The sequence below is a fragment of the Taeniopygia guttata genome, chromosome 13 (assembly GCF_048771995.1).
Source record: "Taeniopygia guttata chromosome 13, bTaeGut7.mat, whole genome shotgun sequence".
NCBI classification, from domain to species: Eukaryota; Metazoa; Chordata; class Aves; order Passeriformes; family Estrildidae; genus Taeniopygia; species Taeniopygia guttata.
This window is the reverse complement of record NC_133038.1, coordinates 13,580,565-13,597,500: the sequence shown is the minus strand read 5'-3', so window position 1 is coordinate 13,597,500 and position 16,936 is coordinate 13,580,565. Positions and strand designations below refer to the sequence as shown.

Below are 16,936 nucleotides of genomic sequence, written 5' to 3'. Positions count from 1 at the left end.
TTCAGAATAACCCAGAGAGATTCCTCAGTCCTCATAGCATGACAGCCCAGCCCTATCACTTCAGTACTCAAGCTGCTTCTCTCTTTGGAGGATTAATAAACTCTGGAGCACAGTAATATATATTAAAAAGAAAAACAGTCCAACTTACATTGTGCATTGCAACAAGAAACTCTGTGAATACAACCATTATTGAGCTTAATCTATGAGCACATTTTGCATGGGTTATTTAAAAAAAATAAATCATTCTACATACTCAAGGAATTTGACACTTTCAGTCTGAATAGCTTTTCTGCATTTCAAGGACAGTTATTGTTTGTGTGTGCCATCTACCTTTCCCTAATCCCATATGATTGCAGCCACAGGAGTAATTTGCCCCACATTAAGTCTGTAAGTAACATGGATATCCAAGTCTTTCAAATATTTTTCATCAGTTTCTGCATTAACAGTGATTGATATGTGCTTTGTGTGAAGTTGAAGCTATGCAATTTTGTTGACCACTGCTTCTTTTCCCTCTGCATTTCACATTTAAATTGATCGGTAAACATAATCTACAATAAAAGATTTTTCTTTGCTCTTCAACAAAGGAATTATTCAGGTTTACTTGTGGCAGACACTCTTATACTGCAAAGCAATGTATACAGAAGGCCTGAAGTTTTGTCTGAACTCTGATAGATCAGTAAAATTGAGGTGGACTAAGTTTTTACCCTCTTTTACCTGCTACAGCAGTTTTATGCTTAGATTTTTATTCCATTCTTTCCTTTTTTCCTTAAAAAAAATTGCCATTAAATAACTCCCAAACCCAGAAAACAAACTAACAACAGAAAAAACAAATATCCTACCTTCCTCACAGTTTTCTCCTTTATAGCCCACAGAACAGACACAGTTCCCTTCGATGCAGGAGCCATGACCTCCACATGAGGGGTCAATGCACTGGCTGGTGGGCACATCACATTCTGGACCTTTCCAGCCACTGTAGCACAAGCAGGTGCCTTTGGAGTACTGACCATTGCCACTGCACAGAACGGGGCAGGCAGCTGGAATGAAAATGGAATGAAAGAAAAACCACACACAGGGTCATGCATGTAGTCATGTAAAAGTGCACTAAAAATCCACTATCAAACACTTACACTCAAATGTATTCAGTTACTGGGGAAAAAAAAAAACCAAACTGATATAATTTGTAGTGGTTTATTTCTTTATTTCCCAAACAAATAATTTGATTGCTATTTAATAAAGCACATATGTGTTGGGCATTCTGAGAATACAACTCCTATTCTTTGGATAATACTGATAATGTTTGGGATAACTAATGAGGTAATGTGAACATATTTGAGTTTGACATTACTCTGCTTTGTTTCTCTAGGTAACATCCAATTTTCATAGATAGAACACAAAACATTCAGTCCCCACAACTTATTATATGATATCTTTCTTCTACCATAACACTTCTTTAATGTAATGTCCCCAAACTTTTTTAGACCTTTTGGTTTTCAGTGTAAGAATCTTGAACACAAGAATGACACAGGCTTTCAGCTACTACAAATGCACCTTGCCACCACTATCCCTGCTGAGCCTTGTTTCCCTGGATCCCAGGGACAGCTTTTATCCTGTGTGTACCAGCAAGAAAGCACCATTAACCCTTACCCCTCACTACAGTGTTATTAAGGGGGTAAGACATTCCGAGCAATTATTCATTTATGCAAATGAAGTGAAGCTATGAATAATAAAAGTTGTCATTAGGTCTTGGGTGCCAGGAATCAGATGTTCTACATATGCAGAGCAATGGAAAGAAAGAAGTGGTTGATTAAAACCCAGGTGCATATAAATGTTTCACTAAGTCATATTGACTCCCATGTGCTCATGTCTCCCTTGGGAACATGGCAATCTGTGAACTTCTGTGCCTGTCAAAGACCGGGTGTGTGGTCACCAGCCAGATAAATGGAAAAAATAACAGAGAAATAACACAAAATGGGAGTAATGAAGTGAGTCTTCAAGAAAAGCTTGGAGCACTTTTGTGCTCTTCTCTCTGATGCAGTTTGATAAAGACAGAAAAGTATTTCCTTGTCTTTTCCTTCTTCAAAGTAATTAGAAATGAACACTCAGTGTTACAGTGCCAAAAATATACTCAAAAGCTACTATTAATCATTAAAAGGTCCTAATGTCTTCTTGGCTTCTATTATCCCTTTAACCCCAATGATCAAGAAGAACCCAAGTAATTGATTTCCTACAAAGAAATGTGCAATGGTCCAGTTATTCAACTTCTCCATTGTTCAGCCCAGCAACCCTTATTAATCTTAGCTGTCCCATTGATCTGCTGCAAAAACACATTTCAGGACAGGATTTTTTTTGTGAATTTTTTTATTTGATAGGTGAAAAAATTGATCAGAAAAAATAAAATTCAGATTTCTAACCTGAAATGTCAACTAAAATTTAGAGTGCTGAGAATCATTTCAATTAAAATTACAGATTAATGGGCTGCATGTCATATAATATGTATAACATTTTTTGGCCTATTTTTCCTTTTACAGTAGAACAATATCAAAATTGGTATGCTGAAGTTTGGGGTTTGCTACTGCTCCTATGTCTTAGGTCCATGTTATCCATCCTTTGGTAGCAAGAGGATTTCATTCTATTGCATTCTTGGTGTTCTCTTTTACTATAAGTTTTGTCCAGTTGCTTTCTTATGCACTGCAAAAATGAAGAGAAATTTGAATAAAATATAATTTCCATCAGCAGCTGTAGGTGTAGCAGAAGGGATTACAAGTGACCTGGTTAATTACCAGAGAAGAAGGACAGCCTTGCCCTTAATGTGACTAATAAAGGTAAGTGTGCTAAAAGGGGTGGGCTGGCTGGTCAGAGAGAGCCTGGGGGTGGAGGAACCCTGAGGAACAAGGAAAGGAGGTGCTGCTGCAGGAGCTCTGCTGTGAGTTAAGGCTGGCTCTGATGGAGTTGGAGCCTGCTGCTGGAGCCTGCAGCCACACTCAAGCCTCTGTAGCCAGAGGCAGCAAGGAAATTCTTGCAGCCATATTCCAGCAGGAACAGTCAGTCAGGATGGCTAAACTGTAGAGAAGAATAAATTGGGACCATTTCCATGTTGTTTAATGAGAGTCTGTGTTTTGGCTCATTTCTACCCCTAATGAGAGGTCTGCTGCAACAAGCAACATTTCCATTTCAGATGTGATATATGTTCACAAGTGCTTTACTGAGTTCAGTGAAAAAGTTGATGCTAAATTTCTGCTGGTTGGTTTCTGAGCTAAGTTTACTAAGCCAGCTGTACTGAAATACCACACAGACAAATTGTCCCCACACTGCACTCCAGGACAGTCTATCTTACATATTTTTGCACCTCAGCATCAAACACCTTTCCATGATGTACCACACACTGAACTAACAGCAACTTGAATGTTGTATGACTGTTCTTTCTGCTGCATGTTCCCCTGGGGAGCCTGGCTCAGCTCCCAGCACAGCCTTTCCCTGTGCAGGTGGGCAGCTCCTGCAAGTCACCAGGTGAGCCTGAAAGAAAGGGGTCAACCCAGCACCACTTCCACTTTTGGGACCTGTAATTCTGTGCTAGACACCTGCTGTAAGATCACTTCTCTGCTTGCTTTGTCCCTAAGTCTCATTAAGCAATGGGTAACTGCAGTCCAGCTAAAGGTGATGTGTATCTGCTATTTGGAACTTGTCTGTGGGGAAACCATTCTCAGCTCCTGCTTTTGACCTGGATTTGCATGGTTCAGCTTCTGGGATACCAGAGCCTGGCATTGCAGAAGAAAGGTTACTGGATGGTGCTTCGGCTGAAGAGCTCCCACAGCAGTTTTTTTAGTGCTCCCTGACTTTGCCATGGTGCTTCAGGAATTTAAGAAAAGCTGAAAGCCATGTCACAGCTTTTCATTCCTCTCTTCATGTTTCTATCAGGTCAAAGGTCTTGCTGTGGCTCATGGATCTGTTCAGTCCTTGTGCAGCTTGTCTGTAAGTTGAACAGCAATCTGCCTTCAGGGGTTTGCCAGGGCGGTCACAATGCCAGTGACACCAGAACTGACTTTGGACAAACAGGAGAATCTGTCACTTAACCTTAGGGATGGAGTGGATACAGTTAAGACTAAGACACTTGCAACTTAAAGCCAAAGTTTAATCTACAACCCTCTGCTGGAGCTACTCTGCAAACTGTAAGAGTATCACTTTGAGAAGAAGAAAAATGACAGATTCTGGGAGAGATTTTGGCATTTTCAAGACTGCCATGTCACTAAGATTGCAGGAGAAACATGTAAGCAAGAGTGCAAGAAGGTCTAGGTTATTACAAGAAGCTGGCTTGTCATTGCAGTAACGAATAGCTTTTTGTGACTGTTTTTGCTACAGGTTTTTAGTCTGTCTTGTCTGAGGAAGAGGGAGAATCAAGCTGCTTTTTTACAGAGAACAGGAGCAGGTTGCCTAAAAAGAGTTCTGCTATGCCTGTTTCCTAGATCATATTGCTGCAGGATGAGACCTTAATCAGTCCACCCTCATTTTACAACCTGGCCGCTTCAGCTGATGTGCAAACTCCTCAATAATATTCTGGATTTCTTGTTCTCTAGGACTGTTTGTGTTTCCCCATGGGAAGTGGGCAGCTCCTGGTCCAGGACAGAACCGATTGATCAAAGTCTGTTGAAGCAATGTGAAGGAAGGTAGTTTATGTAATGGAACAACCAAGTTCCATCTCATTTCTGTGGAGAGATCAATTGCATATCTTATACCAGCACTGGCAAAAGGTGGACAGAGATCTTCAGGAGTAGCTATGGCAACACTCAGGCAACATAGGCCCAAGGGTGCATGCCCTGAGTGAGGTCTGGATAAGCACAGCTATTAACTCTAAACTTTCCTTGGTTATGGGATTATGCCCTTTATTTCTATTAGAACAAAATCAGACTAAATTTTAACATGGGGCTCAGCTGATGAACAGACACTGCAGACCTCTGAGTCCTGTGGCCTGCACATATTTGAGACAAGCCAAACATCCCTCTAAAAGTTCTCTCTCTAAAGGATATTTTGGAGCAATGTTCATATTCCCTGATGCATGAGGAAAGGTGATTTGGTAACAGCCTATTAGACACGGATGAGGAGTGGAGATGGCCAGGGATGATGCCCAAAGAGTCCGGCATCAAAAGCCACCATTTTGTCCAGTGACACCCACGGTGTCCCAGCTGCAGTGACGGTGTCCCAGCTGCAGTCTGTGCACACACTCCTTGCTCCCCCCTTCCAGGGTCCACACACACATACTCACCAGAGCAGTTCTTCTAGAGCATGGCAAGAAACCAGCAAAGGATATCTGAGCAGACAAACTCTTGAAGGCTGTTGAAGAACTTGGATTAGTTACACAGCTGCTGGCTTGGCTTTCCCCTGCTACTTGAAGCTCCAAACAGGATGTGAAGGCAGAGTTCTGGCTTGGTTTCTCTTGCTGTAGAGCAAACATTACCCTGGTGCAGAGAAAGTCCTGTACCACTAGGATCTAGGCTGTCAGTTCTCTACTGCAAACTTTTTTCAGTTCCTCCTCGTAAAATAGACAAATTGGTATATTTCTCTTCAAAATTATTTGAGTCTCAGGGCACAAATATATGCAGAATGGAAAGGTTTTTGAATTTGCATCTACAGTGCCTCCCTGTCCTGGACCAGGTCAAAAGCAATGCCCTTATATTATTCTTATTTTGCAAGCAGATCAGTTTTTCATTCAAATGTAAATTTTAAAACATGGCAGAGGAAGAATATTATTTTTGGTCCAATCTAATTTTTTAATGTGTGTATCACAGAATTTTGTGGTGAGATGCCCATGACAAAACTGCACCAAGGGTTGGTATTTGGGTATGGGCCAGAATGGTTGTATCCATAATGCTTGCAAGACCCAGTCTTGCATAAAAACCACATTTTTCTTACCACAAGCTAGTGTGCAAAAAAGATGAGCTTGACTGCTTGTTCACCATGTAAATAGTATGGAAATTGAGGACTGAGTGTTCAAGTATGACATTAAGACTGAACTAAAAGAGCACTTAGACATTACCTACAGTGCCTGAGTACTGCTGACTATTCCATCAAATAGTTTTAGCAAGATTAATTGACAAGTTAAAAGTCATGGAAGAACATTCTGTGACTGATCATAGAATTAAAAAAAATTCATGGAATGAAAATCTGTAAAGGCTACTGAACACAAAGAGGCTTTGTCTGTTGTAGAAAGTCCTAGCACACACTACCTCTGGAACCAGAAGAATTTAATGGAGAAGCAACAAGGACAAAACTTTTATTCTTCCCCAGCTATCTGCTGTATGTCACCAGCACAACTGAAATCCTGGGTGAAATGGAATTTTGGTCTCAGCCATTACAGCTTTACTTCCCACTAAACAAATAAACACATACAGAAAAAATGCATTCTGAAGAGACATACTTTTTATACTGCTATGTAAGATATGTTCAGCCCTTGTTGAACTGTACAGAATTTGCCATGCCTAAGAAAAATATTTTTATCTGTAGGTGCTCCTGTTTAGGAGGAGGAAGTAAATTTCAGTCACAAAAATTCACTGAAGTGATTTGGGTAGTCTTGCTATGCTCTTTGGACATGAATTGCACAAATTCCTTGTTATATAAAGGAGTGGATAATGTAAGCACACCTGCATAATGAAACTGAAGTTGTCCTTTTTTTCACTAACCACCAGGAATTGAATTGAAGACAGATGTAGGTCACACTTGTTAGCACTGAGCCCTACCAGGGACCCTTCTGGGTGCAGTTGCTCTAGGGGATAATTAATTCAGACTGTAATACCTCACACTTGGACTTCCTTTTAGCAGAGATTAGGCTGCCACTGCTGAGAGATTATGATTTTGCCAACATATAAAGATGGATTCCAGTTTTTGACAGTCTACTCTGAAGCCTATAAATGCACTCCAGGTCAGCTCCAAACTGGAGCAGAAATAGAGGAAAGAGCCAAGACAAATGTTGTGTACAACTGCCTGGCTGCTAACGTGATAGATGAGAGCAGAGTCACACTGTACTGGCATTTTTCTCTTTTTGGTCTTTATGTTGGTGATGCATATGCAGCATTTAGACTGCACATATTAATTTCTCTTCAATGGACAAATTAGATTAATAAGTAAGCAGGTGAAGATATGTTTTACTGATGCAAGTGTTGAATCCTACAACTGTCAACCAAAGCCCCAAATAATTTTACATTCACTGCAAAAGCTACAATCAAATTCCTGTTCTCCTAAAATGAAGTTATACCTCTTTATGAATGAACAATCTTAATCTAAATGGCCTAAAATCAACAAAATCACTATACCCAAAGGAATAAAAAGCATTTGCATTTTAGAATATTACCCAGTTATTAAAAAAATTAATTGTTGCTGTCAGCTTGATTCAAAATGTTGGCTCCAGATTTTACATTGATATTATAAACAAAAAAGTATTGAGACATTCCTTGTTTTATTATACATCCCATATTACACCAAATATTTGCCCTTAATTATCATATCCCTTGTTAGACCAAGTATTTTCCCACAGACATTTCTAAAAAGTCAGAAGACATATAAACCCATTTAGTTGTAGTCTGTAAATACAATCTAACACTTCCCTTCATATTTTCTGTTTAAACCTATTTCAATCAGTTGGCTGCACATTTCACTACTTGTTTGCAAACTTTTTAGTTTTTACTGAAGTTTGTTTGTGGATATGAAAATCTGAAATAACTTCTAAGACGACTTCATGGTTTATGTTGTTTCTCTTCTACTAGTTTACATTAATTTTATACTACTTTCCTTGGGAGAAGCTGATCCACCCTAGCAAAATCATGCCCAAGAAAATCATGCTGGAATGGGAGACTGAATGATTCCAAGACTATTTGTTCTCACCTGCTCTTTGTGCCCCACAAAAGTGCTATTTGCACAGCCAGGAAGAATGGTGTTTGACTAGTCTGGCTGCTCTTCAGAGATCACTAAATTCACTAACTCCCATCAGGCTGAAATGTTCTTAAAAACAGTGACAATTAGAAAGATCTACAAAGTCTTTTTTAGGTTGCTCTAAGAGCTCGTGCTCTTCCAAGCAGAAATCATCTAGAAATGCATGCAGAAGCAGGAGAATGAACAACTGTGAAAAACTGTCACTGACATGAGGTGGTTCAGCAGTTACTCCATGCAATGCTTTGACTGCAGAACACAGAAATAATTTAAATGGTTTAACAGTAGTGCTGCTCTGCCCTGGCAGGCACCAGGCCAGCATCAAGAGGGAATGTCTCTCTCAGCAGGCAAGCTCTGCTCTCCCTACTTCAGGTGCCCAACACCAGCCCCACCAAGCTCTGCCAAACTCCACATTAGCAAGCCAGGAGGAAACCCACAGAAGAATTTCCAGAAGGACAAAAAACCCATCAGGTGTGTCAAATCTCTGACATTCAGAAACCATTTGGGGAAAGCAGCACACGCTGACTTAAGCACTAAAGTATGGATGCTTTAATTAATCCGGGGTGAATTTAATTGCTTTAGTTAAGTGGAAATCGGGTTAAAAATGATGCAGAGCATGCTGGGGTGTGTTAAAAACATGACATATGAGCTGGATGAATCGATAAATTAAAACTGCACAGATGTTTTAATTAAACCCAGGAAACTTAACGAAGATCACTAGAGACTTTTAAGCCTATGATTAATTCAATTCATTTAAAATACCTGTAGAGATATGGGGATGCCTCCATTTTGGGAGTTCTCAATCGATAAGTACTTAAGCTGTTCTACAAAAAAAATGGGATGATTTTTATAGAAGTGACTGGACAGCATTAACTGCACAATTAATATTTACATTCTTTTGAACACTCAGCAAACTTTTGCTTTGGCTCAAATTTATCACAAGGGTTGTATTTTTTCTCATGCCTTCAGCATGAGCCTATCAGTCAAAAAGAAAACACTTGCTGTTCCCTCCTCGACCATTGTACAAAGTATCTATTTCCATTAGATAATTGCTTAGGTTAACAACTGTTACAAAAAAATCTATGTAAGAAATACAAATGTGTTTTCCCATACTAGCACCAATTTCCAGAAATGCTACAATTTTTTAAAACAGTCTCTTAGAGGTTGCTCAGATGGTACAAGTAAATTTTGCTTGATTATTTAACCCCTATGATATTTTCAGTAACAATAACAATGCAGTCCATAAGAATAAGGAAATCAAAATGAAGCCAATATCAAATACCTCAGAACTGTTTTAATGGTGGACTGAGAGGACTGAAGCCCCATTACTGCTTTTGTGAAGATGAGCTTGGACAATCTCACTAACCACCAACAAAGATCTTAGATGAAGTTATTGGAGTGCTTCAGTGGGAGGGAAAGAGGCCACTGTTCTGTCTCCCTGGAGAAGTCACAGCTGCACATAAAAAATATAATTTCAAGTGGCATAAAACAAGCAACAATTTGGAGATGGAGAAAAAAGAGGACATTTGAGTGCACTGACACCTGATAAATCAGCTAGCTGTGCCAGGAGACAAATGTCCTGAGGACTTTGTTCTGTCAGTACATTCTGGATTCAGCTCTTGGTCAGCCTGGTTGTTTCTTTCTCCAGCATGGCAGAAGCTCTGCCACTGTCACTGCCTGTGCTAAGGGAAGACTGCAGTTCCCCACACAGCACAGAAGGAGATTTGCAGCCAGTCCAGATCAGGTCCTGCCTCTCTGCTACCCCGTTAAAGAGCAACACAGCTCAATCTCTTTTTCACATGCATCAATGCATTCAAGGAAATGGAAGTTCCCTTCCTCTGGTTCTGACTTATCACAGAAGAACGAGACTGATCACTTTGCCACTTATTTTATGCCTTCAAAAAGGAAGGAAAAAACCCAAACCAACCAACCAAACTCTTTTTTTCTGTGAGTAACACAAAATCAGAGCTGTGAAATTTCTGGTTTAGATATAAGCAGTGAAGTTGATACAAGAGCATGCAGAGAAACAAGTTTTACTTCCTACCAACAGATGGGAACCAACAGATGTTGAAATCAGCTACTGTCAGAGACAGGCATGTAGATATTCATTCCTATGTTTTGATAACTTCATCACTAGGAAAACTGCGGAGGAAGGCACAACTAAACTATTTCAGAGTTTTCAGATGCTGTCTCAGTGGAAATAGTCAGTGAGGAGTCAAAGAGATGATGCTTCAAAAAAGCAGCAGAGATGATGCTCACAAAAAGGACAAACATTAAACACCAGAAATTCCCTTCCAAACATAAGTGTTGTGATCCATAACAGAAAAAGCACTAACTGCACAAAGTCACTTATGCTTTAGAAAAAGGAACAACAAAAAGTGAAATATTTCTTCAAATATTCTTGATAAGTTTTACACCATTTCCAGGGAATGCTGTAAAAATTATTGCTCCTGTGGCAATGGCTTAGCTCTGGCTAAACAGCAGTGCAGTAGATGCAGGACTGCACCTACAGGCTGCAGCATTCAGGGTACTTAAAAGTCAGGCTGGTTTGGTTTCATTTTAGTTACTATTATTTGCCTTGTTAAATTTACCAGAAAAGTTAAATCATAACATGCTTAACTGCACAGTTCCACATTAGCTGCAGATATTTAAACATTTTTCTGTGTTTGAATTAGAGAATTTTTTGTTTGTTTGAGAAAGTGAAGGGGGATGACAGTTAACTGAATTTAATCTTACTGAAGTAAGGACTAAATATAGAAAAATATCTAAATTACAGTTTTGAATCCAGATATAGTGTAGGTGGGAAAAAAGTCATGCATGGTGAAATCTGAAGCTATGATTCAGGGCTGTTTCTGTTATTCAGGGCCGGCAAATGTCTAAGGATGTCTGACAACAGCTGCATTTCTATAATGTGATTTACAATACTACTTAATCATAGTCACTTCAATGACATTTACCATCATCACAAGGACTCCAATATGATCCCAACACAACTGCCAAAATGAACCCTTAGAACTTAACGAAATAAACACCAGTACAATTCCAGGGAGACAAAGCAAAATAAAACCAAAGTGTAGATTGCAACACAATTAGATAAACTAACCAATTAAGCACAAAAACAAATTACAAGGCATACAGCACAGCAAGCACAATTCAGCTCAGCAGAGCAGAGTGGGAGCAAAGAAATTCTTGGCCACCAATGGAAGCATTATGAAGGAAAAAAAGCTTTTTGGCTGGCCAGAACTAGCTACACAATGGTTTTTGCCCTGCATGTATTTATATGGATGTCCACTTCCTCGCTGTACCCAGAACCTTTTGAAATATTCTACTTATTACTCCATTGAAACAGAAGATATTTGTGTAAATAGATGTGTCTGTGCTGCACATATTTAAGAAGAGAAGAAAGAGAAGTAACTGATAACACAGACACCTTCAAAGGCAGCTGTGAGAGATCAAATGAATGTACCCAGTTTTTATTAAGTATGAAAATATTACATAATGCTGTTGAAGAAAAATCCATTAATAAGATTTTACTGTGTTTCCATGTGCTATCCACCTTGGACATCACAAAGCAAACTTTCTTATAACACTAAGCCAATAAAATTTGGTTCCAGTTCAGCTACAGTACTTACTGCCTGTGGCTCCCATTTAGTCCCTGAGTCCCTCAGGTGGGGTAGTGAATGATCACACAAAAATACCTGATTGTTTGCTGAAATCAGAGAATTCCTTACATGCTCACTTTTTACCTATCATGTTTTGTCCGTCACAGTGACTTCTGTCAATTATTTTCTTCTTCCTTCACTACTGAATTCCACAGTATTCCCCATTATTTTTTTTCTTAATCCTTTTTAGCTTTGTTTGAAATTTTCTTCGGCAGAATAAATCTGCCTTCTTAGCTGCACCACCTACAAGCTCTTTGGGAAAAGGAATCATACATAATTTCAAGTTCATAGGCTACAGCATGAACTCAGAAATATATGAAAGGACAATGCAATTCATATGCACAAATGGGCCTATATGTTTATTGGTGGCTTAATACAGGAGACATGCTAATAAATTGCTACATGAGATGCAACTATTAGGTGTAGTTAACAACACTAAATACATTTTTTTAAAAAAATTTAAAGCATTTTTGTTGCCCTGTAGAGGCCCAACCATAACAAAAAGAATGAAGGATGTATTTCTAAACAACAGGGGAATCCCCACTTAAAATGATTCAGGACAAGATCTTTTGCAGATAAATTCTTTACAACCCTAAATTCAATGCTGGAATCAGCAGAAGCCATAGAAACTTTAAAAATAATGTGAAGTTAATATTTTGCACGTTGAAACCTATATTCTTAAAGTATGTTTTCTCAAGTATTCCCAATGCTACAAGTAGCTCCTGGGTGCTATTTCAACTTTGCAAATATTGTCTTACAAAGAAAGCAGAGGGTATGAGCAGCAGTTCCAGCCTGGTGCAGGAAAGGAAGCAATCTGAGCACTGCTAATCCTCCTGTTCAATCTACACCCCATTGGAGGGACAGGTACACATTCCTAGGCAGCAGTGAAATGTTATGATGTTAAATGCCTTGTATTGTAAGAGAAATTTAACAAGGCAACTGTTGTAGAATTTCAGAGCCCAGCCCTTCCAGCTCCCTGTTCTTACTTCCAATCTCCAGAAGGATCCAGGAGGATTGATGAGGGAAGCTCAGAGCAGACACGATGGCTCCTCTTACCCCGAGCCCCTCCTGGAGCCATGGCCACTAACAATCTGAAAGAATTCAGCCTGTGACCCCTGCAGCCCTTGGCTCCTCTTTAAATTGCCAATTAGAAAGAGTTGCAGTGATGGATTTTGTGTTGGCTCTCCTTGTCTACCTGACACTGGATCAAAGCTCCTATCTCATTTCATGCAGGCCAGCTAGCAGCTGATAGACAGCAATGGCTGTCAGTCATTGTCAAAATAGGTTGCATGTCTATTTATTTATTCTGTAATTAATTTTAGGCACAGTTAATGGCACAAGCTCCTTTTTAGGTGAAATGCAGTTCTGTAAAACCAAGAAAAACAAGGGCAGGCAGGCAATCATTGCCTTGTACATAAAAATCTGGAAGGCAACTGAGGACATGACCAGTTTGCAAGAAATGAAAATAGCCTGCTAATAAAATATGAGACTGGTAAAACAAGAAGAAAATTTATAACAAAGGCATTTTAAGGTAGTGAGTCAGAGAGGTGGGAACTGCTGAAGGGGAACACTGCCAAAGACAGCCTTGTCTGTTCAAGTATCAAAATGATGCTTCCACCCACTGTGAGAGATTTGAGTGACAAGCCAGGGCTGTGCTGCTGCTGCAGCACGCACAGAAGTTGGCACACATACACACAAAAATACACAAAACCCAAAAACAAACCCACCCAGAAAGAGCTACAAAGAGAGAAGCTGAACATGCTGAATTCTGTCAACTGCAAGAAAGGATGTGAGATATGTGTGGGTGACAAGTCAGGAATGCAGCATTTCCAGAGAAAAGCATTTTTTTTTCCCTTCCTTCAACAGTACAGTGTAAGTGTAAGATGATACATGCTATGATTAGGAACATCTAAAATGCTTACCAATAGTTATTTCTTCTTTGATTTACCATTTTTCTCTATCTCACTTCTTCTCAGACCTACACTGCATTCTTGCTCTATCAAAGATGGAAAATACCATCATTCTACTTTTCAGTAAGGTTCATAGTCTGGATTTTTTTTTTTTTTATTTTTTACTCATTTTCTTGCCTCACATTCAGGTTTTGAAAAAGTTTTTACAGACATTTTTCTGCATTCGATCTCTAGGTCAGAATTCTGCCCTGGCTTCTAGTAAATAAAATCTACATTAAATAAACACCTTTTTCTCCACATTGATAAATTCAGTCTTCAGTCATGTTTACATGCAACACTGCTTCACTAATCATACTGTTAATTTACTAATCTAACCTTCAGCTGTGTGTGTGGCTCTTCTTTTCCAGTCTTGTTTCAGCTCTTTTATCTTATGGAACGTGAGCTTCATGTTCTAACTTCATTTACAGACCCCCTTCACCCCGCACTGCTCACTGCTTGAATTCTGACTTCAACCTTTCTAGGACTTAGGAGAGGATGCTTTTGAAACTGAAATTTTAGAACTGATTTTTTTTTTTGGAGCTGTTTCCTATGCTCAGTCTCCCCTCTGAAGGACCCATTTTTCCTCTATAATCCACAAAGGTGTTATTTGCCCCACCACCCCTCTTTAAAACTGCCTTTACCACAGTGCTCCCTCAAGCTGACAACAGTCACACTGCTGGTGTGTTTATAACACTGCATTATCACCACTTTTTCCATATCTCCATATCTGTTAATTGGTTCCCATTCATTCCCTTTAAACTTGTATTGAGGTGGTACATCCCTGGAGTCAGGTGCTGCTTTTATTTGTTTGCTTTGCATGTAAAGGATTAACCACAGTAGGTCACCTTTAACTTATATTATTGCTCAGGACAACACTGTAATAATGCCACAAACCTGGCACTTTTCCTATACTGCTGCTCCTCTCCAGCTGTTTGCTCTGCAAACCCTTCTGGTGATGGCATCACCATGTTTGACCCACCCTCCCTCATTTCTCTGACCCATAGCCTGTTATTGCATTTGCAGGGAGCCACTTGAATAGTTCAAGACCATTCCCCAGTTTGACTGTGCCATGGAAGACCCAAAGTGCTGCCTGACCTCAGCTCCCATCTCCTCTGTGGGGCCATGGCCACGTGCAGGGCAGGCAGAGGAAAAAGGGATTCAGCATCCCCTCACCTTTTCCTTCAGAGTGCAGGGAGCTTCTGTCTGCTTAAGCTATTTCCAGTTCCTAGAACTTCAAGCCGAGTTATGATGACAAATAGTGTTTTCCTGACCCACACAGAGAGGAAATACACGCTCCTATACATACCAGCATGTGCTGGACATCATTCATTCTTGTGGGCCATGTGCTCTACAGCAGTGAACCAAGTACTGAGGTATTCTGCAGGATGCACCCCAAAATATTGTGTTGTCCCCACTGAAATCACTCCCAGAACATTGTATGCCACTGACAGCATTCTGGGCATGGCACAAAGACAGCAGTTTCAAGCAGTGTATTCAATGGATGAAAAAACATTACTTTATGCACTGTTGTCCAAGCAAGAAGCCTCTGAAAAGCCTCAGAGCAAGACGAGTCTCAAACAACTGAAATTAGATAACAACTGAAAAATGCAAGAGTTGCTATTTCTAGCAATCATACCTTACTTACCTAATAATTGTCAGCTTTTTACATTTTTTATACAGAGATTAATAGCCCACACATAACAAAGAAAATGGCAATGGTAGGAACTCTTCCTGTGGTGCAAACAGCAAATCCATTAGAATAAATTTAAAGAGAGAGAGACTACACGTTACAGCTTTGAAACTATTTCAAACTAAATAGATGTTGCAAAAGAAATAAAAAGAAATTTTAAAAAACCTACCCTTCTTTTTATACTTATTAAAGTGGCGCCGTCCTTTGCCAGTAAGCCAAAAACAAACAGAATGAAAATAAAATAATGAAAAACCCACACAAGGAGAACAGGAAAAGAAATTGCTAATAACATAAATCCGAATAATTAGAGTTCTTAAAATCAGATTAAAAAGTCAACTGATCAAACATCGCACAAATTTTTGGTTTAAAAAAATCCAAATTCCTTCATTTCATTTAGATTAAAATATTAAACATGTTTCTTATTACATTGCATAATCAACTAGAAGTATCTGCTAAATGGCAACTTCATGGCAGTTGACATAAGCTACTTGACTCCATTTTTGTCCTCCTTTCACCATCTCTTAGCAGGCTATGCTCATCATATCAATGTAGAAATCCTATGTGATGGTGCATTGTTCACCTTTTCAGATTAGCTAAAGATGCTTATGATGCAAATCCAAGTATTTTAAAATGCAAAATTAAAGGAGGCTCTGTTCACAGTTGCAAAACAGCATTTGACAGTGTCTTTGGAAGTGGTTTTGTTAAAGGAGTGGAAGAGTTGCATGCCCTTCAAATATCTTATGAGATGAAATGAAATTATAGCCAAGTCTGAGTCACTTCTAGAACTGAACTCATTGTAGCACGGAACTCCATTCCCAAGTGGTGAAAGGCAGGACGTGCTGAAGGATGCCTGCCTGCAGATTCACCACAGACCTTGAAAATCCAAACCATGATCAGACATAAACAGCAAGAATTCTAAGAAAGAGGGACTTCTTGATATACTTCAGTGGTTATATCACAGAACTTACAGAAAAATAGAGATGAGTAGAAAAAGGTGCAACACACCAAAAAATTAAGTTAATCACAGCTGCGTGTCTGATCCTTTAATTGATCCTTGGCCAGAGAATCACTTTTCACCAATAGCTCCTACACATAATTGTGGACAAGAGGTTACTCACAGTGCAGTTCAATTCACAGCAAATCTTCCACTGGCTTTAACTGTACACACTTGCTTTATCAGGACACATCTCTGCATGGAATTATCCTTTGATTATCAGATTTTCTTTTTCTTTGTATGCCATATCTTATCCACAGGAGATCAAAATGTATCATTACCTTTTTTGTATGTTAGATGAAATTCTTTAACCTTAATAAGGATAAACTCCAAAGGGAATCTTGCCTAAGCAAGAATGCAGTAAATCTGCTGATACTGAATACCAGATAATAAGCTATTTCCACAGAATGAGAATGAGAATGAGAAATACCTCACACAGCGTTTGGCAGGAGTGTTTGAGAGAGTGAAGTTTGTTCCATTTCAATCGGGGTAGGAAAGTGTGTTACAGCCTGTGGGTTGGGCCAAATGTTCATCTCTTTCCAGTAATTTTCATAGTGTTTTCTTGAAGCTAATGGATCTGAAGTTAAATCTGTGCTGACTCTCACAGCTTTCCTCCATTTTTATCTTTTTGAACCACGTGGATGGAGGGGTCCCTGTGCACTGCCTACAAATGGTTTGCAGAGACTCCCCTGATGTCTCACTGCCTCTGATGGCCTCAGGATCAGCC

General features: G+C 39.4%; 1 protein-coding gene across 20 annotated transcripts in view; it reads right to left on the bottom strand.

Moving 5' to 3' along the window:
- The window catches only part of TENM2 (teneurin transmembrane protein 2), a 613,377-nt gene that overhangs the window by 82,065 nt on the left and 514,376 nt on the right, over nucleotides 1–16,936 (bottom strand). For 12 of the 20 annotated variants that reach the window (XM_072935329.1, XM_072935331.1, XM_030284000.4 and 9 more), the window contains 2 exons: nucleotides 15,385–15,417; nucleotides 840–1,034 (listed from right to left, as the gene is read on the bottom strand). In XM_072935329.1, the coding sequence (XP_072791430.1) occupies nucleotides 840–1,034; nucleotides 15,385–15,417 (228 nt within the window). The remainder of the gene's footprint in view (nucleotides 1–839; nucleotides 1,035–15,384; nucleotides 15,418–16,936) is intronic. The other 8 variants (XM_072935335.1, XM_072935336.1, XM_072935337.1 and 5 more) reach the window with 1 other exon arrangement.